This window comes from Equus asinus, chromosome 10 (genome assembly GCF_041296235.1).
Source record: "Equus asinus isolate D_3611 breed Donkey chromosome 10, EquAss-T2T_v2, whole genome shotgun sequence".
Lineage (NCBI taxonomy): Eukaryota > Metazoa > Chordata > Mammalia > Perissodactyla > Equidae > Equus > Equus asinus.
The window spans coordinates 69,960,707-69,980,792 of record NC_091799.1 but is presented as its reverse complement, the minus strand read 5'-3'; the positions used below and the strand labels follow the sequence as shown (position 1 = coordinate 69,980,792).

Genomic DNA, 20,086 nt, shown 5'->3' with positions numbered 1-20,086 from the left:
ACTTTTTATTACTTTAAGAGGTACATGGGGCGGGCCTGGTGGTGCAGTGGTTAAGTTCAGACGTTCCGCTTTGGCAGCCCAGGGTTCACCGGTTTGGATCCCAGGTGCAGACATGGCACTGCTTGGCAAGCCATGCTGTGGTAGGCATCCCATACATAAAGTAGAGGAAGATGGGCATGGATGTTAGCTCAGGGCCAGTCTTCCTCAGCAAAAAGAGGAGGATTGGTGGCAAATGTCAGCTCAAGGCTAATCTTCCTCAAAAAAAAAAATTTTTTAAAGCTATATGGAACTTATATACTCAGATCCACCAAGATAGTATATTGGCCAAGCAAAAATTGGGCCATTAGTATAAAGATCTTGCAGAAAACTTCACTGTTTATTAATGACTTCACTAATGATAATGTTGAATAAAGAGAACTATCTGAAAATGATTTAACAAACCACCATTTCATTTTCCTTTTTAACTGGTTGTGGATCAGATTTTAAGTATCAACTAACATTATAGTACAAAGCACCTTTGTTGCTAGTTAGTTTGCCTGGTTTTGCCACAATTTTATGCTGATTTGTATACTGATGCAATACTAATAACTAATAAAATACAGTAAGTGTTATGGTATGATTATAGCTTCTGAAATACTAGAAATCTCCATATTATGAAATATTTTAGGTATTATCACTGAATTTAAAAAACAGAAAAATACTGCTTTTAAACTTTTTTTAATAGTATATTTATTTTTAAAAATATATAAATTCTAAAAATACATCAAATCAAAACTGGCTTCTAATGACTTTTTATACATTCCAGTTCTACCAACATTCCCATAATGCATCCCTGATAACTATGACATCACTGGATGTGGGGGCAGGGGATGGGGGGGCAGGCTCTCTTTGAGACAAAGTCAGCAAGAAGGGGCCACACTTCAGTATGTCGAGTTACAATTAGAACCTAGTCATGGAATAATGTGTCTACCAAAGGCATCCTTGCTCACATTTAAATTATTCTTCCATTTCTTCTCTAAAGCTTTTCCTCCACCTGTAGTTTCTGTGTAGGTCCTCATTCTAAACACCCATTTATTTTGCTTTTTTCTCCCTTTTGTCCCACAGGTGGAACATAAGAGATTGTGCTTCAATAAACTATCTTCACTTTCGGAGAAGAAAAACCAAAATGTGATCAAAGATCAAAGTTTAACACATTTAAATGTTAGTGCTCTAAAAAACTGTGATTTAATCATTGGTTGCCCAAAAGCATTCTTTGTTTCTTTTCCAAGATGATGATGATTCTTCATACAGTTCCTAAAAAACAGAAGCATAGCAGGTATTCAAAACACAGCATTTTAATAAATGCAAATATATTTGAATAAATCAGGCAAATGAATATCACAACTATTTAAATCTGCTCCTCTTTTAACAATCCAATAAACACTGGCAGCATTGTATTGCTCTTAATAAAGCACTGAGAGCAGAAAAATGAGTAAACATGTTCCCTACACTTAAGGACTCCCAATCCAGTAGGAGAAACGACAGACAGGAAGCCTTAACAAGATAAGGTGCAACCACAGAGCGGAATAAACAATTAATTCCTTTTAGGACCATGACAGGAGACAGCCCAGGCAAGGTTAGGTAGAGAAGATGGAAAGTTTTTAGTTTTAAACATTTTTTTCTTTCTAAACACACCCACTCCTCGACATTTCTAAATATGCTTTTCCAAAGGCGGAAGGGATATTTCCATTAGCTGTGAAGTGCCTACCGCAGCAGTTCTTAAACAGGTTTGCGCTGTGCTCTGGTGACAACTGCTCTGTCAGGACGTGCCCTATCTACCCGCCCGGCCCTGCCTCTCTCACAGAAGACCTCGAAGCACAGGCTGGGTCTGGAACCAGACTGCAATTTAGATAATTTTTGGAAAGACGGAGAATAAGAACATATCACTTTCTCTTCTCCCTCTCTAGTCAGATTCTATTCCTGAGGGCTAGGAATCCAAATTCAATTGTCCTCTACACTGGTATACCTTCCAGTCCTCTTCAGAACAGAAAAGGAAATAGAAAGCCCAGCTAGTCCTCAAAGCATAAAAATGAGAGTATGGCCAACTCCTGCCTGCTCCCTTATTTTGGGGGCCTACCCTCTCATTGACTTCCTGTCAGCTGGCTGTCCATTCTTTCCTTCCTGGTGAAGAGAGCCACCCCTGCCACCCAGGCTCACAACTCATTGTGGAATGCTCTTCCTACGGCTCCCTCTTCAGGGGGCTGCCTCGTGGTCTATCACAATCACGGCGGCCTTGTTCACAGCAAGCTGCCATATATATCTGAATGTCACTAAGACAGTTTCCTTTCACATATCCTGGCCCAAAGTTTCCCCTTATTACAAGAAGCTTCCGTTTTTATTCAGAAAATATGGTCACTCAATTTCACAGGCCCTGGTTCAGAGTCCAATTTGCTCATCTCTACAAGTGACTGGGGCAGCGGGCTCCTAGGAAGGACTCGCTGTCTGGTCCTCTGCTCTGGCCTTCTGACCTACTAGACGGTTAATTCATTCCTCAGCTTTGCGACCAGCCACAATGCTGTGGGTGATTCTAGACTCTTAAGAGTAATTACATGTTTGAGAGTTCAGAACAATCCCACTGTGATGTTACTACATGGGGTGGGGGTGTGTGGTGGGGGGGAAATTAAGGAGTTGGGCCTTTCCATCCCTTCAGAATGCTCTATTTAACCAGAGAATTGTTCGCTTTTATTGATGGGTTTAACATATTGACAGAAAACAAGCTAGAATTTCCTATTATGTTTTTAAATTCACTCACTATGTATTTTCTCTGAGGAGGCAACACCCCACCCTTTTTCTTTTTCTCAAAAAGCTCTAGGAGAAGGCTCTTTGCCTTAAGGAATCTCTATTTTAGCCAGTGCCTAAACAGCCATGCATTATTCTCACTCTCCAAACGAAAGACCCTTAGGCCAAGGGAATTCTAATCCAAGAGAAACGACTTCATATATGAACTACTGGCATAGTCTAGACTAGGAATTCTACTTGTTACCGCTTGCTGAAGCCTACTCTATGCCACGCATTCGTGGGGCATGTGCTTTTCATGCTTCAAAAACCTTGGAAAGGAGATATTACATAAACACTCTATTTCACAGATAAAGAAAACAAGATTCTATAAAGTCAGGAGAGGCCCATGAAGACAAACTCTGTACATACTCTTATTCCTTAGCCTTTAAAAATTCCTGGAAGAAATCAAGACCAGATGGCAAAATTAGGTATCTCCTTCACTTTACCTTTTTCCATATGGGCACCCTGGCTTTCAGAGCATCAATGGCATAGCTCACAGCCTCCAAGGATGCAGCCCTGTGGGCTGAGGACACAGCAATGATTACGCTTGCTTCTGACACTGGAACTAAGCTTTAACAAAATGAAGAAAGAAATTTACCATCTCCTCTGAATCTGTGTGTTAAAGAATCAACAAGACAGACGAAAAAAAAATTCTTAAACCATCCAGTTCTGTTTTACTTAAACATCCAGTTTAGTTAGAAAACAGTAATGCACCCCAGTTGCATTCAGCAAAGGGGAGGCTGAGGTTGTGGCTGATTTGTTGGCATCTATCCACCACACCTGTCTGGTGTGCACCAGGAAGAAAGGGTCCTTTCACTGATTCAACAAACATCTCATTCAAACCAACAAGGCACAGAGCCAGGCAAGGCCTGGAGATAAAGTTACCAAATGATGAGTATAACGTAGAATTTAAAATATTAAATAGCAATCAATACTAATAGGACTGATAACATTATTAATATAATTGTTTATTAATAAAATTATGGTTATTAATAACAAAACCATAACTAAGAGAATATGAGAGATGCAGCCTCAATTGCTGGGTTCTTTTTTAAAGCTCAGAACTCTACACTTCTTAATGGCACAAAAAGGCAACTAATTTAATGATCTTCAAAGTCATTTATAGAAAAACAAATCTCTTGGGGCTGGGAGGGTGGCATAGTGGTTAAGTTCACGCACTCCACTTCGGCAGCCCAGGGTTCGCAAGTTTGGATCCTGGGCGTGGATCTAAAAACTGCTTATCAAGCCACACTGTGGCAGTGTCCCACATGTAAAATAGAGGAAGATGGGCATGGATCTTAGCTCAGGGCCAATCTTCCTCAGCAAAAAGAGGACGATTGGCGGTAGATGTTAGCTCAGGGCTAATCTTCTGCCAAAAAAAAAAAAATCTCTTAACAGACTGTCATATAAACAGAGTCCAAAATACAAAACAATTCTTCAAAGGCCTCAAGGACTTTGGCACACATTAGCACAGGCTGTTGGGCGCAGGGCCTAAGAGTCTTGGCACATTGGACTTTGCTACAGCACTAGGCACTCTCCAAATGTTACAACCTAACAACCACTGGGGAGGCATCTCTAGTGTCCGCCAGAATAATACACAAACCTTCCTCTCATGGTAATACAAGATTCCTATGAAAGATTCCAGAATCAGAATTAGTACAAAGGCAGAAAACAACTATATGTAACTTCTAAATTGATAAAGGAAGTCATACCCAAGTCTGTGGAACACTGCAATGTGTCTGACGGGCCATTTCTGTCTAATGTCACTACAAATTTTTCTGACTTCATTTTCTGCCATCGGTAGATATGCTTCATATTCTAAGCTAATGACTTTTTTCCCTTCAAAGTTATTTCTTGTAGTCCCTAAAAAAAAAATTGCAATTAAAATAAGATTTCTCCTTACAATAAAAATAGCACAATAATATAACAAAACAGGATGATTTTTGAATAGACAAGCAGCATATCATTTTATCTAAAAATCACTTTGACATCTAAAAACGAAAACTTGACTAGAAAAACAAAACATCATTATAACAAAGATAAGGAAATAAAATGACACTGATTAGTCAAGCTCACTGAAAACACTCACACGACAAACCAGGATAAATTCCTTTTCTAACTAACAGCATTTGATACTTAAAAGAAAAACATTATGTTCTCAGGATTATCATTAAGTTATTACCATCACCATTTTTTCCCCCCAATATTTAGAAAATACAGAATTCTCTCTCCTAATAGTGACTTTTAACCTATTTCTAAAAATGCCTTTAATGTAGGTTAATTTGAAGGTTACTAAAACAAAACAAGAACTAAAAAAATTTCTACCCACTATCATGGGTAATCTTGGTTTATTACTTAGTATCTTAAAATCCTCTGACTATGAAGGACCAACATGGGAAAGAAACACTTGCTAATCTCCATTGTCTTGCACAGTCAACAGATACTGTGAAAATAACAACTCACCTACAAACAGGGATATCGCACCACAGAGCGGAGAAATCACCAACTGGGAGACTTCATCTACTGAGAGTTTCTCAGCAGTGAATTTTATTATATCTTTAGCTTTCTCCTCAACTTCACTCTTATCTTTCCTAGAAATAAGATATTAATAAGCCTTAACACTGGTACAAGAGGCAAAACACCCAATTTATAGGCTGTGTCTCAATTTATATATTTTCTACATGAGAGGTGTTAGGAGGCATGATTTGATCTGAATGATAAAAGTAAGTGTAAAATTTTAGCAAAACCCAATATATTTATAAATATCGCTATGAATCAAGCACGATATAAAACTGAATTTACCATGAACATGATCACTTAAAATGTCATCTACTTCACATGCCAGTTTATCCCAAATTCTAGAACCGCTACTCTTAGCGCCCATCGCAGGATAGTTCAGATTGCAACACCTTCATCCACAAGCACATCACCTCTAACCACCGAATTACCACGCAGCACGCCTAGAACTGCCTTTTTCTTTATCCAAAAAGGAGAGAGGAAGAAGGGAAGTGATGGTGACTCCACTGGATTCCAGGCACAACCCCAGCTAAGTGAGGAAATAAGGAAATAGCTGCGTGCCTGTCCACAAGGCGTTGCGCAGTCCTTTGCCATGCATTTCTCATTTCACTCAGCAAGCACTTACTACACACAGTACTCACCGAGGGCCAGACACTAATACCAGGCACTAACTACAAAGGAGGGGAAAGAAGACACTGCTCCTGCCCTCAGGGCACTTATACTAGGATGGGAGAAACACAGCAATGAACAGGAATTACAAACAGGGATAACTTATGGAAATAAACAGGGTTCTGAGACAGAGAAAGGGAAAATGGGCTATTTAAGAAAAGAGCATCTCAGAAGGCCTCTCACAGAGGTAACATTCAAAGTTGAGACCTGAAAGATAATAAGGCAGCCCTGTAAAGAAACAGAGCAACAGGCCCCCAGGCAGAGACAGAAGGAATGGCAAATGCCAAGGCTCTGGGACAAAAAAGCATGGTGTGTCGCTCCAGAACCTAGAGGAAGGCCAGAGCCCACGGGGCAGGGGAGAGAACTGATGGGCTGAGGCTGGGCAGGTAAGTCGGACCTTGCAGGCCACGAAGAGTCTGGATATAATCATAACTGCTGTGGGGTTTCATCCACATCGAAAGATGAAGGAAAGAAGGCTCAGAGGAGTTAAGGACTCACTCAAGGTGATTCCAACCGAGGAATCTTACCAAATCCAGTGTTCTTTTCCCTATCTCCTTCCAGCCACTGATAAGAAAAGAACCATTATCCATACACCACTGGGTTCTCAGATGTTTCACCTCCTCTACAGGCCACCTGAGCTTCTTCCATCTTTTTCTTGCAATAACATATAGGTAACCCAAACATGGTCTATGAACCCCAAACCACACCGAATTCCCACAACTTGATTCTGTAGGGACACAGATAGGTTCTAAAATTACATATTACAAATCCTGTCAACCACACTCAAATAATACACAATGCTTTGAGTAATCTTCCCAGTCTTTTTGAAGAACAGCTCTAATCATCACTGTCTCTCTCTCACACACACACACCTTTAATGGCAACTCATTATTTTCTGAATAAATTCCAAACTCCGAAAAATAGCATTTTTCTAAAATCATGGTAGTGATATGGCGACCACGGTTACCAAATAAAATTGAGACACGTACCTAACAAGGAATTCTTCTATTATTTCCAAACAGTAGGACTAAGAAAGATCCAATCTCTATTGACACGCTGTACAATTTGCTTTCCAATATTTATTCTTCACATTTTGGGGCACTGCCCTCCAGGAGAATAGGGGAAAAAACAACAGGCCTCCTCGGCTTTTTCCTTTCTTTAAGGAAACCAAGGATGTGCCACTGAGTATGATATTTACTCTTGATTTTTGAGAAAAACCCTAACAAATTAAGAAAGTTTTTTTTCATTCCTAACTTACCAAGAGTTTTTAAGTAGGGATGATTGCTTATTTCTACATTATTCTTCAGTTGACAATAAATTAAGCCTCATTCTGTCTGTCTGTCCAGACTATACTGAGGAATGTTTACACATTATCCTACTGAAATACGGACTACACTGTTTGGAAAGATGGAAACATCACACAGCCACCTGCAACACAGCTAGAATAATAATATAGTATAATATAATATGATATAATAACACAGCTGTATTTTAATACCTGGAAAATAGCAAGCTTTCTTTTCAGGCACAGTGATATTTTTATTTTTTGGCTATATAATTTTTCTACATTTCTCTGTGCCAAGAGAGCTATTAGCCAGTATTAGCAAGCATACTTGTGAAAAAGTACACAGAGAGTCCAACAATCTGAGTTCAGATGTTGGCTCTGTCCCTTATTAGTTATGTGATCACAGACAAGTTTCTAACTTCTCTGCATTTCCGTTTTCCTCCTGCAAGATAGGGGATATTAATACTCCAGTGTCCAGCACTGTGCCTAATACATACTATAATCTCAATAAACCATGTTAAGTGAATAAAAGGAACATATGAAACCGACAATAAACTGCTTACAACAGAATTGATGCAGAGACGATCGGTAGGTATTTATAAGTCTGTCTGTACTAACAGAGTTGCTGCTTTAAAAAAGAGTTGGTGCAGACAGACCTACAGAGAGTTACAGCAAACCATATACAAGTTATCCTCTGCATGATCCTTCTCCCCAAGACTGGTTAAAATGTCTCACATACCCAAGTGGCTCAAAAGCACTACCCTCCGCTAATGGGGGGGATGATGGCAATTTCGTCTCCTGATTGAAGCAAGAGGAGCTGATCTCCAAGCTCGACATATTCCTGACGAACAGCAAATATCACCTGATTTCTGACATCAGCCAATCTGAAGGGAAAAAAGGACATGAGAAGTATCAGTGCTGTGTTAGACCTCAAATTTCCTGTGCTGAAATCAAAAATGTTACATAAATATTACCTTATGAAGTATCACCTGCAAAGTTACTAATTAAACTAGCTCATTCTGCAGAGAAAAGACATATCCACTGAAGAACATATTTATTCACCAGAAAGAACACAGTAAACCGCTAACAACTCTTTACTGGATGTTGTGTGCCTTGGGGAATAAACAAACAAGCCAAAAAAACCCCCCAAAAACAAAAAACACCAGACTGAAGACAACAATCAGACCAGGTCAAAAAAAAGAAAAAGAAAAATTTCCTGATCAGAACACGTGCTCCCCGAGAGCCTTCCACCTAAGTATACAAGTATACTACGTTTACCCCAGAAGCTCTCCCCAAAACCTGGGACAGAGGCCCCACTATATTTCATTTATTATCAGGGCACTTTAAGAGCAACTTGAAAGACAGAAAATCAAGGAACAGTGTCCTTCACACAGCATTAGGACGTCCAAGTGAAACATCTGTTCAGACTTAAGTGACACTATTATTATTCCTGAAATACCTCAAATAAGCCACTACTATACTTTGTTCCAAAAAAAACTTGAAGTAGGGACAATAGCAGTAAAATTATAGATTTTCAAGAACCAGAAAGAAACAAATATTGCAAAAACTCTAATTCAGCAGCTGCTAAAGTTTATCTTTCACTTTACTTTTAATCTTAGAAATTTCTATTTTGAGTTCTCTAAAGAAGGGGCGGGATATAAAAGTTTAAAGCACACATTTTTAACAGAATTTGTACCAATTTCACTTAACATTATAAAACGCAGAATCTACATTTTCAGTATTTTGTAAATTATAAAAGTAAATATAATCATGTCCTTTGGGAGTATCCCAGCTCACTGGTATCTTTTTTTAGTAAAGTATCTTTAACCTTCCTTAAGGAATTGTGTATGTTTAAATACTAGAATTTAAGTTTTTAGGAGTAGTTCCAGAAAAATACAACTAATGACCCTTTCTGACATTAAGTATGGGAATCAAAATTAACTTTTTTTATTTTTATCATTTGGTCATTTACACATTTTTAAATATTAAAAAGTATTAATCATATGCATTCTACAAATTTTTAACTACCCAGGATGTCGTGTTTCTATCTCATTCCACAGCTGCAATGCTTTTATTTCTTGTGGCACAGAAATGGTCTCTGAGCGAATTCCTGCTATTTCAGCACTTTTTGCAAAATACAACACTTCAACCTGAAAAGGAGAGAAAATGCTTTTAACAATACAAACTCAACAGTTCTTTCCTGACTGTCCATGCTGGGTTTTCTTTTTTTTCCAAATGTCTTTCATCAAAGACAAATTTTATAAGTTAAATTAAATCGCTTATAAAAATGTCAGTACATCTATAAGTTCAAATTCTGAAATATTTTTATGTTTTAAGCACAATTCAGACTAATTTCCGGATCCTTTTTAGTTTTACAAATGAAAGTGTGCCACAACTAAAATCCTAACAATATCCTCTTAGAAACCATGAAGCTAAGTCGGTCTTGACATAAAATTTATAGCAGCTTTTATAAACACTTAAGCAGCGAATAAAGGTCTAAGTCAAGAGATGAATTACACAAATAAAATAAATGACCAAATAAGAGAAAGACACGTCTTTCACCGTTATCATATGACCTTCGATTCCAGTCTACGCTACACTGAACCCAGCTGCTGAGGATTAAGTTATGCAACATACAAACACTGACATAAGAAAGCAGGTGGGTCTGAAATACAGGATAACGTGCTATTTCCTAGAAGAACCTATGCAGTCAGCCTGGTATCTAGAGGATGTGACTAAGCAAAATAACCCACCTGTCACTCAGTGCAAATTATTCCCTGTGAAATAGAGGTTTACAAATAATCAGGGGTTTGCAAACGCACAGATGAAGCACACTTCTTCACAAGAATTCTTAGTTAAGTGCATTTCTTTTGAAAAACTGGAAACTTGTCTTTGTCAAAAGAAGCAGGGAGCAAAGATCGACGCCGTCACCCGGACACCACGGGTTCGCAGAGTGCACACGACCTCCCAGGGGGCGGCCGCAGCAAAGCCTCCGCAGCCCGGAAGGGCCACAGCAGTGGCGGTCGCGGGCCCGGACAGAAGGCGCCAGGCTGGGTGGCTGTAGGGGGCGTCCGGGTAAGCAACGCCGGGTCTGTGAAGGGACGGGGCGAGGGCAGACACGGCCCGGAAGGATCCCCACCCTTACCTGGCACCGCGGCACCATCCCGCCCGCGATCCCTGGTCCTGTCTCCCGGCCGTGGAGGGGGCGGCGCCAGGCTGACCGAGAGCGCAGGCGCAACCTGACGGCTCCTTCCGCCCGCACTGGGCATGCGCAGAACCAGCTCCGCCCCACTGTTCTGTCTGCAGGCTGTCCGCGGCGGACGGCTGGGCTGAAAGCTCAGTTTTCTCTGGCCGGTGGGTCGCGGCGGAGAGCGTGAGCTACAGGTGTCCGTAGACAGGAAGAGGGCTGCCGATGCCTGCCCATCTCCTCCGAGGAGAGGCCGAGGGGCGGGAAGAGCCGATACCGGACTCTCCTGGACACGTGCCTCCTGCGTTATGAAGTTCTGCTTGTCCACTCGCTCACCTGTAGGCGTCTCTTTGAAACTTTTTATCTACCTGCCATCTGGTTTATGATTACTGTTCCTTAAAGACTTAGAGCATTCAACTTATCAGAGCATTCGAACTGTCTCACATTTACATTTTCCCTGTTTACTAGCTGCTCAGTAATTTGTCCGCATACTATGCATCCAACATTTCTAACTTTTTACCAACAAGAACTCTTTTAAATTACTTGCGTCGTTACGTGGGTATAAGCTAGGCGCCCCTCGGAGCTCATGGTCCTGGATGTGGGACGGTCAGAACCCATCAATGGTAACTCAATGAACCAAATGTCATGCTAGGGATACGTGTTCCATTTCATGGGGTGGGACGGGGAAAGGGGCTGGTCACCTGAGGAGTGCGCTCGAGGATGTCTTCAGCGAAGCGATGTTGGAGCTAAATCTGCTACAATGAGTAGCAGCAAATGGCGGAGTCAGGGTAGGGATGAGGGAATTTGACTAGCCTGTGACAAGCCAGAGAGCTATAAAGCAGGTCACAAAGAGGTCACAGAAGGACAAACAGTTGTGCGTGCCGCTTACCAGGAAGTAACGGGAAATGAGGCTGAAGATAGCAAGTACAGCCGGTGGCAGGAAAAATTGACCGGGACTAAGACCAACATATATTCTGGTAAAGTTGTCAACATCAAAGATAAAGAATGATATTTGCATCCAGATAGAAAAACAAGGGAATGATGACAGTGGCCTTGGATTTGTACATAACAGCCAGTGCCCGAGGATGGTGGTGTGCAATATGTAAAACTGGCTTAGAACAAAAGCATGACCCAAAATATTACATAAGGCAAGCTGGTGTTCAGGAACGCTGAGGCCTGAAACCCCTAAACCTGGAAAAACTGAAAAAATACAGCACCTGAGAGCCCTTAAAAAACAACTTGGGCAAAAGTCCAGTCAATCAAGAGTAATGAGAATATTAAAAAAAATAGAAACTGCCCGAAATTGGAACACGTAGTTACAAAATATTGATTCAAGCCTCTTAATATTCTCATAATCTTGTTTCTTCATTTTAGAAGGATCTTTTGGGGCAACTATATCTTGTGAATAAATAATCTGATGATTTATAATTCCTTCAGCTTCACTTCAGTTATTTTGTTGTGAAATCCAACTAAAAATAAATATCTAAAAAAGAAGAAGAATATATAGTATAATTACATTTAAAAGAATTATGTCTGGGAAACATTAACACTCAGAGAAAAGAGATAGAATAACATTTACCAAATGATAGCAGTTACTGTATCTGGGTAGCGAAATTGTGGATGATTTAAAAAATACTTTTGCTTTCCTCTTTATAAATTTCTCTGTAGCTTGATTTTTTTAAAGTAATTTGTCTATTCTATAAATATTTGTTGAGTGCTTCTTGCTATTTAAGCACCCAGGATAGATCTGTGAACTACAAAAATATGGTCCTTGCCTTGTGGAGCTTGCTTTCTGGTTGGGAAGACAGACCATATGTAAGAAACAGGAACAGTTTGCGATGAGTGCTAAGAAAGAAATGAATAGCGGAGGAGCAGGGGGCACCTTCCTTAGGGTCAGGAGGGGATGAACATTGCCTGACCTGAGCTGAGACCTGAAGGATGAGAGGAGACAGCCTTGTGTGATGGTGGGGGAAGAGCATTCTGGACAGAGGCTTTGCAGTAGGAAAAGACTCGGCGCATCTGGAGAAAAGAAGAGAGGCCAGCGGGTCTGAAATGTAAGGCAAGGTAGAGAGCCCGGTGAGATGATTTGTGGAGATTAAGGCAAACTTGTACAGATCCTGGGAGGTCCTGAAAGCCAGTTTGGATTTTATTCTACATTCAGTGGGAAGCCACACCCCCCCACACACGCTTTTGAAGACATGATTCTGCATCTGCCATTGTCAGGAGCCTGAGCACAAACAGGTCTGAAAAGGAAGCCAGTGAGACCTTATCTGTGGACTTTTCAGTTATGTTAGATAAGAAATTCTTTATCTTGCCCAATTACTTTCTGCCATCCTTTTCAGCTATTAAATAATATCTAGTCCTAGATATCTGGTCACTTATTTTGGCCCGTGATCAGGAACTCTTCAGAAAATGTTACTTAGCTTCACTGACTTTATTTAAGCAAGTTGAGGCCTATGTTCATATGCTGTGTTAAAAAATAGAGGGTGTTGATTTTCAAATATCAGTCCACATGTACCGCTTTATTATTAAGTGTGGCAGAATTTGTGAAATGTGAAAATATCTCTGAGGAAGTTCGAACTGTGTGGTGTGAGATCTTTAGACGTTTGGCTAATACCTTTAACATATTTTTGGTGGAATTTGAATCTCATTAAAAATAGAGACACAGTAGTTATTTTTAGAAAGACTAGTTCAACATAAACTCATCTGGAATTACACATTTTAAGAGATCCCCCAGAATTTCAAGTGCCTTTTTATACAAATGGCTTGTAAAGACATAGAGTATAGCATCTACTAATAAACAGCCTGGCAGACAGCCTTACGCCTTGCAGGTGGACAGAATATTGGTGATTCGGTTTTATGATTGAATGAAATTATTTACAAAATATCACATTCTTCTTGTGTAATTTTATCCGTTGGTAATTTTGAATAAAAACATAAAACCCAGCAAAAACTATATATACTTGTTAGTTTATTCAAAGAAATGAAAGTCAAGAGGAACGTGCCCTCTTGTGGTTAGTTATTCCAATTGCAAATCCTTCACCTACAAGTGGAAAGAAACTAAATATAAGAGATTTTTACAAATAGGGTCTTCACTGACCATATTTTAAAACCAATATAGAATCTTCCAGCTTCAGATAGCAGAGGAAAGCCAGATCTCAAATTTTAATTTCTACAAAATCTAAGATATGCACAACAAATAGTTTTTTAAAAACACATACACACAGAGAAAAATACACCACACAAGGGTTGTTAGCCAATGGAGAACAAAGCTCTTTTAAGGAGTGTGGTGTGTGTGGGAGCTCTAGAATGCTCCCAACACTGACTTTCCAGAAGCATTAAGAGGAAAAGCTGAGGAAAACAAAAAGCTGAAAAGTCTTACCAAAGGGGAATTGGTGAAGCAGAATTATAGAAATAGAAGACTCACCCCTTTAGAAACAAAAAATCAATCTGAGGCAGTTGCAGGCGCAGGAAGAGGCTGAGTCACGAACCCTTGGGGGACAGCCCAGGAAAAGTCGTCCTCATCTCAAAGGTGCTCAGGAAGACAGCCAGCCCGCCCCACCTTTCACCCGTGGTCCGCGATTTGGGAGTAGAAGTGACTGATGCCTGAAAACAGCATGAGAACACAAGCCAGGCTTCCTCTCCTTAAAAGTAGCAAAAGTTCCAGAGACCCAAATCCTACTAGAGGCTGAGGATGACCTGAAGCCCAAGTTTATCCCTGGATGCAAAGAGGATACCCCAGGCATTATGAAGTAAACCCAGCCCTGAGACCTTTAATAAAACCGCAAAAGAGAGAACAGAGCCTGGTTTGGCCAATGGAGGATGCACACAGCTGAGAAAAATCTCCTTCCACTCGATTCTCATCCCACCCCGTGCCCTCAGGCTACAGATAATTTTTCCTTTCCTGACAAACTTTTTCTCTAAAGGGCCAGACAGTAAATATTTAGACATACCAAGCCATGTGATCTCCATCACAGCTATTCAACTCCGCTATTGCAACATGAAAGCAGCCGGTGACAATCTGTAAATATGACAATATTGCTCTGTTTCAATAAAATGATTTACCAGAATAGGAGACGGGCCAGTTTGTCCCAGAGGCTATATTTGCTGACCCTTGCAGTATCACTCATAAAGAGAGGAAAAAAAGATGGAGTAAAGGAGAATTCAGCCACACGATAATAAACATAATAAGTTTGGATAAATCTTTCCATGTTAAGTATCAGTAAAATGAGAAACTAACGGAAAACAAAATATAAACAAACATAAGAAAAATATATTTCAGCAAAAATTAAATAAATAAAACTAACATGAAAAAATGTGTATGCAAATGATAGATGAAGAAATATGTTATAGTAGAAAGCAAACCTCTCTCAAAGGGAAAATTCCCCAGAGTGCTTTGCACTATGAGAGAATTTATAAGGACACAAATTTGTATAAGGCTTCAAGGACAAGATAAAACCACAAAATAGAAATAAAGGCTGTAAGGAAATATCGCAGACTAACAGAACCAAACAATAACTATACAAGAAAGAGGAAAAATACAACAAGCAGCAGAGACTCACTTATTGGAATAGAGCGGCACTGTTCAGTAGAACTTTCTGCAATGATTGGAATGTCCTATGACTGTGCTCCCTGATAGCACAGCCACAGTGCCAACTGAATGCTCAAAATGTGGTAAGTGCAATCAGGAACCAAATTTTATATTCTAAAAAAAATTTTAATGAAAGAGTTTAAACAATCGCAAAGAACATTATAAACATAGTGTGGGTATAAAGAACACACGACATAAAGATAGTTTGTGTCCCCTAATAAGAATCTAAACAAATGGAACATGACATGAATTTTAAGTCATAAACGAAGATAATTTTCCAAAATAAAGGAGAAATTTACGCTACAGATTCAAAGGGCACAGTGTGTTCCAATAAAATCCTGAGACATCAGAATGGACAAGAAAATATTTCCTGGTCTTTATTTAATTTTAAGGATAAAGTTTCTTCATGTATCAAGGAAAAAAATTTTAAAAGTTTCTTAGAAGTAGAAGAAAATGGAACTATCTTTTGATTTCTTATTAATAACATTTAGCATCAGAAGACACAAGTCAATGTCTACAAATGTTGAGGGAAAGAAACTGAGCCTCAAAGTTTTCCCATTCAGACATGTTGTCATTTGCCTTCAACTATAAAGACAACAGGCAAATACGAAAGAATTTGGGGAATATAGTACACATAGTAACATATTACAAAGCCTTCCTCATTAAAGATATAACCAAGTTTAAATAATCGTGGAAAGTATGGTTGTAAAATGTAAAAACACTTTAACTTGAGGTAAATATTACAGTATAATAAATGATCTTAGGCCTGGTTCCCCAGAAGCACAAAGTGAAATGAGGACTCATGTACAAGTGGATTTACTAAGGAAATGCTCCCAGGAAACTATCAGTGAGTAAGTGGGGGGAAATAGATGGGGATGGGGAAGAAGTCAAGTGTGCACATCCGATTTTAGGCAAAACTCAAGTACAGCATAGATGAGAATTTCCGATTAAACATGGCAAGTTGAACATGTATGTTTACCTCTTCTCTCTCTGAAAAATTTGGGTACCAGGAGAAAAAAGGCGTAAACCCACGAGGATGAGGAGAATAGGAGAGACAACAATAGAAAAAATGTTGGAAGCTAGATAGTTGACGGGACAACTCCAGTTCTGGTCCTGATGGAGCAGCTGGATTCAGGCTTCCCTTCTCACAAAAAGTGTAAAAGCTGGAAAGATATTAAACAACTGTCTGCAGGCACTGGATAGCAAGGGCTAAGGTCCTTGGGAGAAGAAAAGCACATGTGGTGAGCCTCACCTTCATTCCAGCTTCCTCTCTGAAGGTATCTTCCAAACCCTGGCACAGGGAAATACAGCTCAAGAAGAGAGCAGGAAGAACAAAAATAAAAGATTGGAAAGACATACACTGTGCAAACACTAACCAAAAGAAAGCTGGTGTGGACTATATTCACACAGAACAGAATAGATTTTAAGGCAAGAAGTATTAAGAGATAAAGAAGGATGTTACATCATAATAAAAGGGTCAACTTTTTGGGAAGGGATAACAATCTTAAATTAGTATATACCATATAACATGGCTTCAAAATACATAAAGCAAACATTGAAAGAACTAAAAGCAAAGGTAGATAAATCCACAGTCATAATTGGGGACTTTAACACTTCTATCAACTGATAAACTATAAAGCAGACAAAAGTGAGTAGGCATATAGAAGATTTGGATACAACAATTAATTGATTTGATCTCATTGATGTGTGGAACACTGTATCCAACAACTGCATAATTGCTTGACAGCTTTTTTATTTAGGTACCTGGAAGATGTTTCTCCATAGCATTCTAGTTTTTATTGTGTCTTCAGTTACTTTATCTTTGTTCCTCTGCACATAATGAGTCTTCCCCACCCCCTCCCCACCACCATCTGCTTTTTAAGGTTTTTTCAGTGTCCTGATAACTGTGGTTTCATGTATTTTGTCCATGTTCTAGCTGTTTCAATTGGAAGGGTAAATCTGGTCATATTACTCCATATTAACCATAAGAAGAGGCTTTTTCCAGAGCATTTTGAAACAGAAGCCAGAGAGATACCTTCCAATTTATTTCTTGAGGCATAAGAGTCTGGCTGCCTGGAGTTCTGTGCCTGCAGAGAGGGTAGGGTGGTTGTTGGGAACACAGGGGTCAACTTTCCTTTTTTCGTTTTTTTTTGTTTTTTCTGAGAAAGATTTTCCCTGAGCTAATATCAGCTGCCAATCTTCCTCTTTTTATATGTGAGGCACCAGCACAGCATGGCCACTGACAGACGAGTGGTGTAGCTCCACGCCTGGGAACTGAACCCAGGCTGCTGAAGCAGAGCATGCCGAACTTAACCACTAGGCCACTAGGGCTGGCCCTTAACTTTTCTAAGTATAGATTTTCATTTAAAACTGTAGTTTTTGCTCTGTGTTCTCATTCCCACACACCATTGTGCTTTTCCTCAGCTCCAGGTTTCTGAGGCCCCATCTAAACCTTCTCAGGTGTATCCTTCTCCTCACATCCTTTAGACTGTGTTACACCTCCCTGCATCCTGCCTCATTAGTTACCCATCCTGCAGATGCTCTTTTTCTCCCAGATATTCACTGATACCTCATCCATTGATTCGTTCATTCTTTCTGTGTGTGTGTGTGTGTCTCTCTCTCATTATGGATGTATCCTATTGAAATTTCTTCACTTTCACTTAAATTTGCATGCAGTCAGCCTGCCATATTGACCACAAAACCTTGCCTTTATATTTTTAATGCTAGACAATTCTCTTCGTACTCTATATATTTATTTTCGCTTAGGGAATCAATCAAATTATTTAGTAGAGTTGTAAGCAAAGCAAAGCAATCTGATGCTTGTTTAACATTATCCAAGTCCAGAGTTGCTCATGTTTCACTTAGCTTCAGGAATCCACTTTAGCATTTGTTATCTACATTTGGTTCAGATCACAGAAATTAAATTATAAGGCTTTTGCGTTTTATGCAATTGCATGAATTGCATTTATTTGAATTATATGTATTTGAGGTCACCCAACTAAAAAACAGTGATAAAGTTTCATTTTGTATCATGTTTGAAATAACAATAATTTAAATTGAGATAAATTAATTTAAGTCAATTAATCCAATTATCAAAATCAATCAAAAATCTCTACTTTCAGAGTTGGCTCTGAGTGCATGCTATTTTGGCTCTTGCCACATGATGGCACCATTTTAGCTAATAATTATAATAATTACTGTCCTCTAATAGAATTGTCTGCAATTATGCATCCTTCGAATGCTACTAAATCTTCAGAAATTATCCCTTTGTGTAAACTATGATCACCCAGTTTGCAGACCTGACCAATCCTAGAGTTTGACCTTGAACTACAGAACAGTCAGGGCTCATCTCTCAAGGCTCTCCACAGATCCCACACTGTGGAGACCTGAAGCTGTTTCCTAAAGATTTCTGCTGTCAGGTTTCAGAGATGTCTTACTGAGAAGCCAAGTAAGGTACAAATTGGTGTTCTGCTCATACAGCTATATAATTCTGAGTCAGCTAAGAGTGCTTACATTGTGTGAATCCAAATGCTGAGAGATTAAAATGTGCCCCCATCAATAATCAAAGATAAAATACTAGGGAAGATGGAGAGATGGTCCCCTGATTCACAAGGTAAGCTTATCAAGTTACTCAATGAGCAAAATTTAATTATTTATAAGGAACATTTATTTAGTGGGTTTTTTCCCTCCATGCCTACTAAGACCTCAGACATCAAGGACCCTTTCTGCCACGACTCCACCATTTACATTGCCTTTGCCCCTTAATAAGAACAGCCAGCATTTTTTGAGAGCCTTCTGTGTACTAAGTACCATGCTCTGTGCTTTGCATTTTTTATGCCATTTCATTCTTACCAGAACCCCGTGAATTAAGTAAAATCATTCTTATTTTACAAAGGAAGCTCCAACATTTACCTAGGATCATTCATCTAGGAAGTAACAGTTTGAATCTGGGTCCTTTGTGCCCCAAAGCCCACACTGTCCTTCACCCCAGGATGCTTCCTGCTTCCCTTGAATATGTGCACCTCCACCCTCTGCGTTGCCCATTTCCCTGTCTGAATCAGCATCCACTCGTAATTATGCCTGACAATTTTCTGCTAGGGATAATTAATATATTCCTAGGTTATTTATAACTGTTTAAAAGTAATGGTGAAAGGGCTTCATATCTCTATTATGGTCCAGTGCCCTAATTAATTTACACTTTGAATGGCCCTTAGAAGCTTCTGAGGATTTACTTGATGAGTAATTCCAGAGGAATGTACAGACCTGTGCTGTAAGGAGTGGGTTCAAATCTGCATAGCCATCTTGAGACTGAAAAGAAGCAACTGAAGTGATTAGTTCATTCAGTGGGGCTGGCCATCAGATTAAAAAGAAAAGCTTTAGAATCTCAGAGTTGGAAGGGACCATGAAGATCACTGAATCCAAACCAAGCCTGAATGCATTCTGCCATGTGCCTACGAAACAGCTGGTCAGACACTCCTTGAAAACCTTGAATACAAGAGAATTCTATAGCTCAAGAATCACTTTCAGTCTTGGACCAGTCTGACTGACCTTCTTTATATTATGACATACAGCAAGGATGGCCAGCGATAAGGAGATGGAGGTGGCCATGGCAGCTGAAGTGGGTAGAGGATCTCTCACTTGGCCAGAATTGGTTCAGGAGCTGGGTCAACTATTTCAGCTATCCTTGTAGGAGAGCCTTCAAGAGAAGTTTTGGCAGGGAGGATGCTGGAGGAAAAAGAACACTAATGGAGACACCATAGGCTTAAAGCTCGTGAAAAGTATTTTTATTGGTTTCAATGTTCTTATTTGGTTCAACTTATTGAGTTGAAATACACATGTACATAACGTGCTCTGATTAAAGTCCTTACAACAGTTGAGTCAGGTGACAGATCAAGATCTACTCAAGAAAAAAAGTCTTATAATGTAAATCTGTGAAGACCATAATTATGCTACATGTTAAAATCTTCTCCTGGACTTCATGTATAAACAAAACTACATGTTTAATTAGAAGTCCTCAAAA

General features: G+C 39.5%; 1 protein-coding gene across 3 annotated transcripts; it reads right to left on the bottom strand.

The window, feature by feature from the left end:
- Positions 1 to 704: 704 nt before the first annotated feature.
- On the bottom strand, positions 705 to 11,958 carry MOCS2 (molybdenum cofactor synthesis 2). 3 transcript variants are annotated; one of them, XM_044771425.2, is made up of 8 exons: positions 10,434 to 10,529; positions 10,042 to 10,065; positions 9,317 to 9,438; positions 8,028 to 8,172; positions 5,281 to 5,408; positions 4,530 to 4,680; positions 3,264 to 3,387; positions 705 to 1,293 (listed from the first exon to the last, which is right to left on the bottom strand). In XM_044771425.2, exons 4-8 carry the CDS (start codon positions 8,123 to 8,125, stop codon positions 1,225 to 1,227), a joined length of 570 nt encoding a protein of 189 aa, XP_044627360.1. In that variant the 5' UTR covers positions 8,126 to 8,172; positions 9,317 to 9,438; positions 10,042 to 10,065; positions 10,434 to 10,529; the 3' UTR covers positions 705 to 1,224. The 3 variants fall into 3 exon arrangements, with proteins under 3 accessions (XP_044627360.1, XP_070375761.1, XP_014715810.2); XM_070519660.1 differs by lacking the exon at positions 10,042 to 10,065 and having other exon boundaries at positions 10,434 to 11,958; XM_014860324.3 differs by lacking the exons at positions 9,317 to 9,438; positions 10,042 to 10,065 and having other exon boundaries at positions 10,434 to 10,813.
- Between the last annotated feature and the right edge of the window lie 8,128 nt (positions 11,959 to 20,086).

What these genes read in the sequence shown, in the direction of transcription:
- MOCS2 (XM_070519660.1), bottom strand. Translation starts at nt 8,125, where the DNA reads ATGTCGAGCTTGGAGATCAGCTCCTCTTGCTTCAATCAGGAGACGAAA. An exon ending in TGCGATATCCCTGTTTGTAG is followed by an intron (nt 4,681 to 5,280) that starts GTGAGTTGTTAT and finishes TTTTTTTTTTAG; the next exon opens with GGACTACAAGAAATAACTTT. An exon ending in GCAGTGTTCCACAGACTTGG is followed by an intron (nt 3,388 to 4,529) that starts GTATGACTTCCT and finishes ATTTTGTTAAAG; the next exon opens with CTTAGTTCCAGTGTCAGAAG.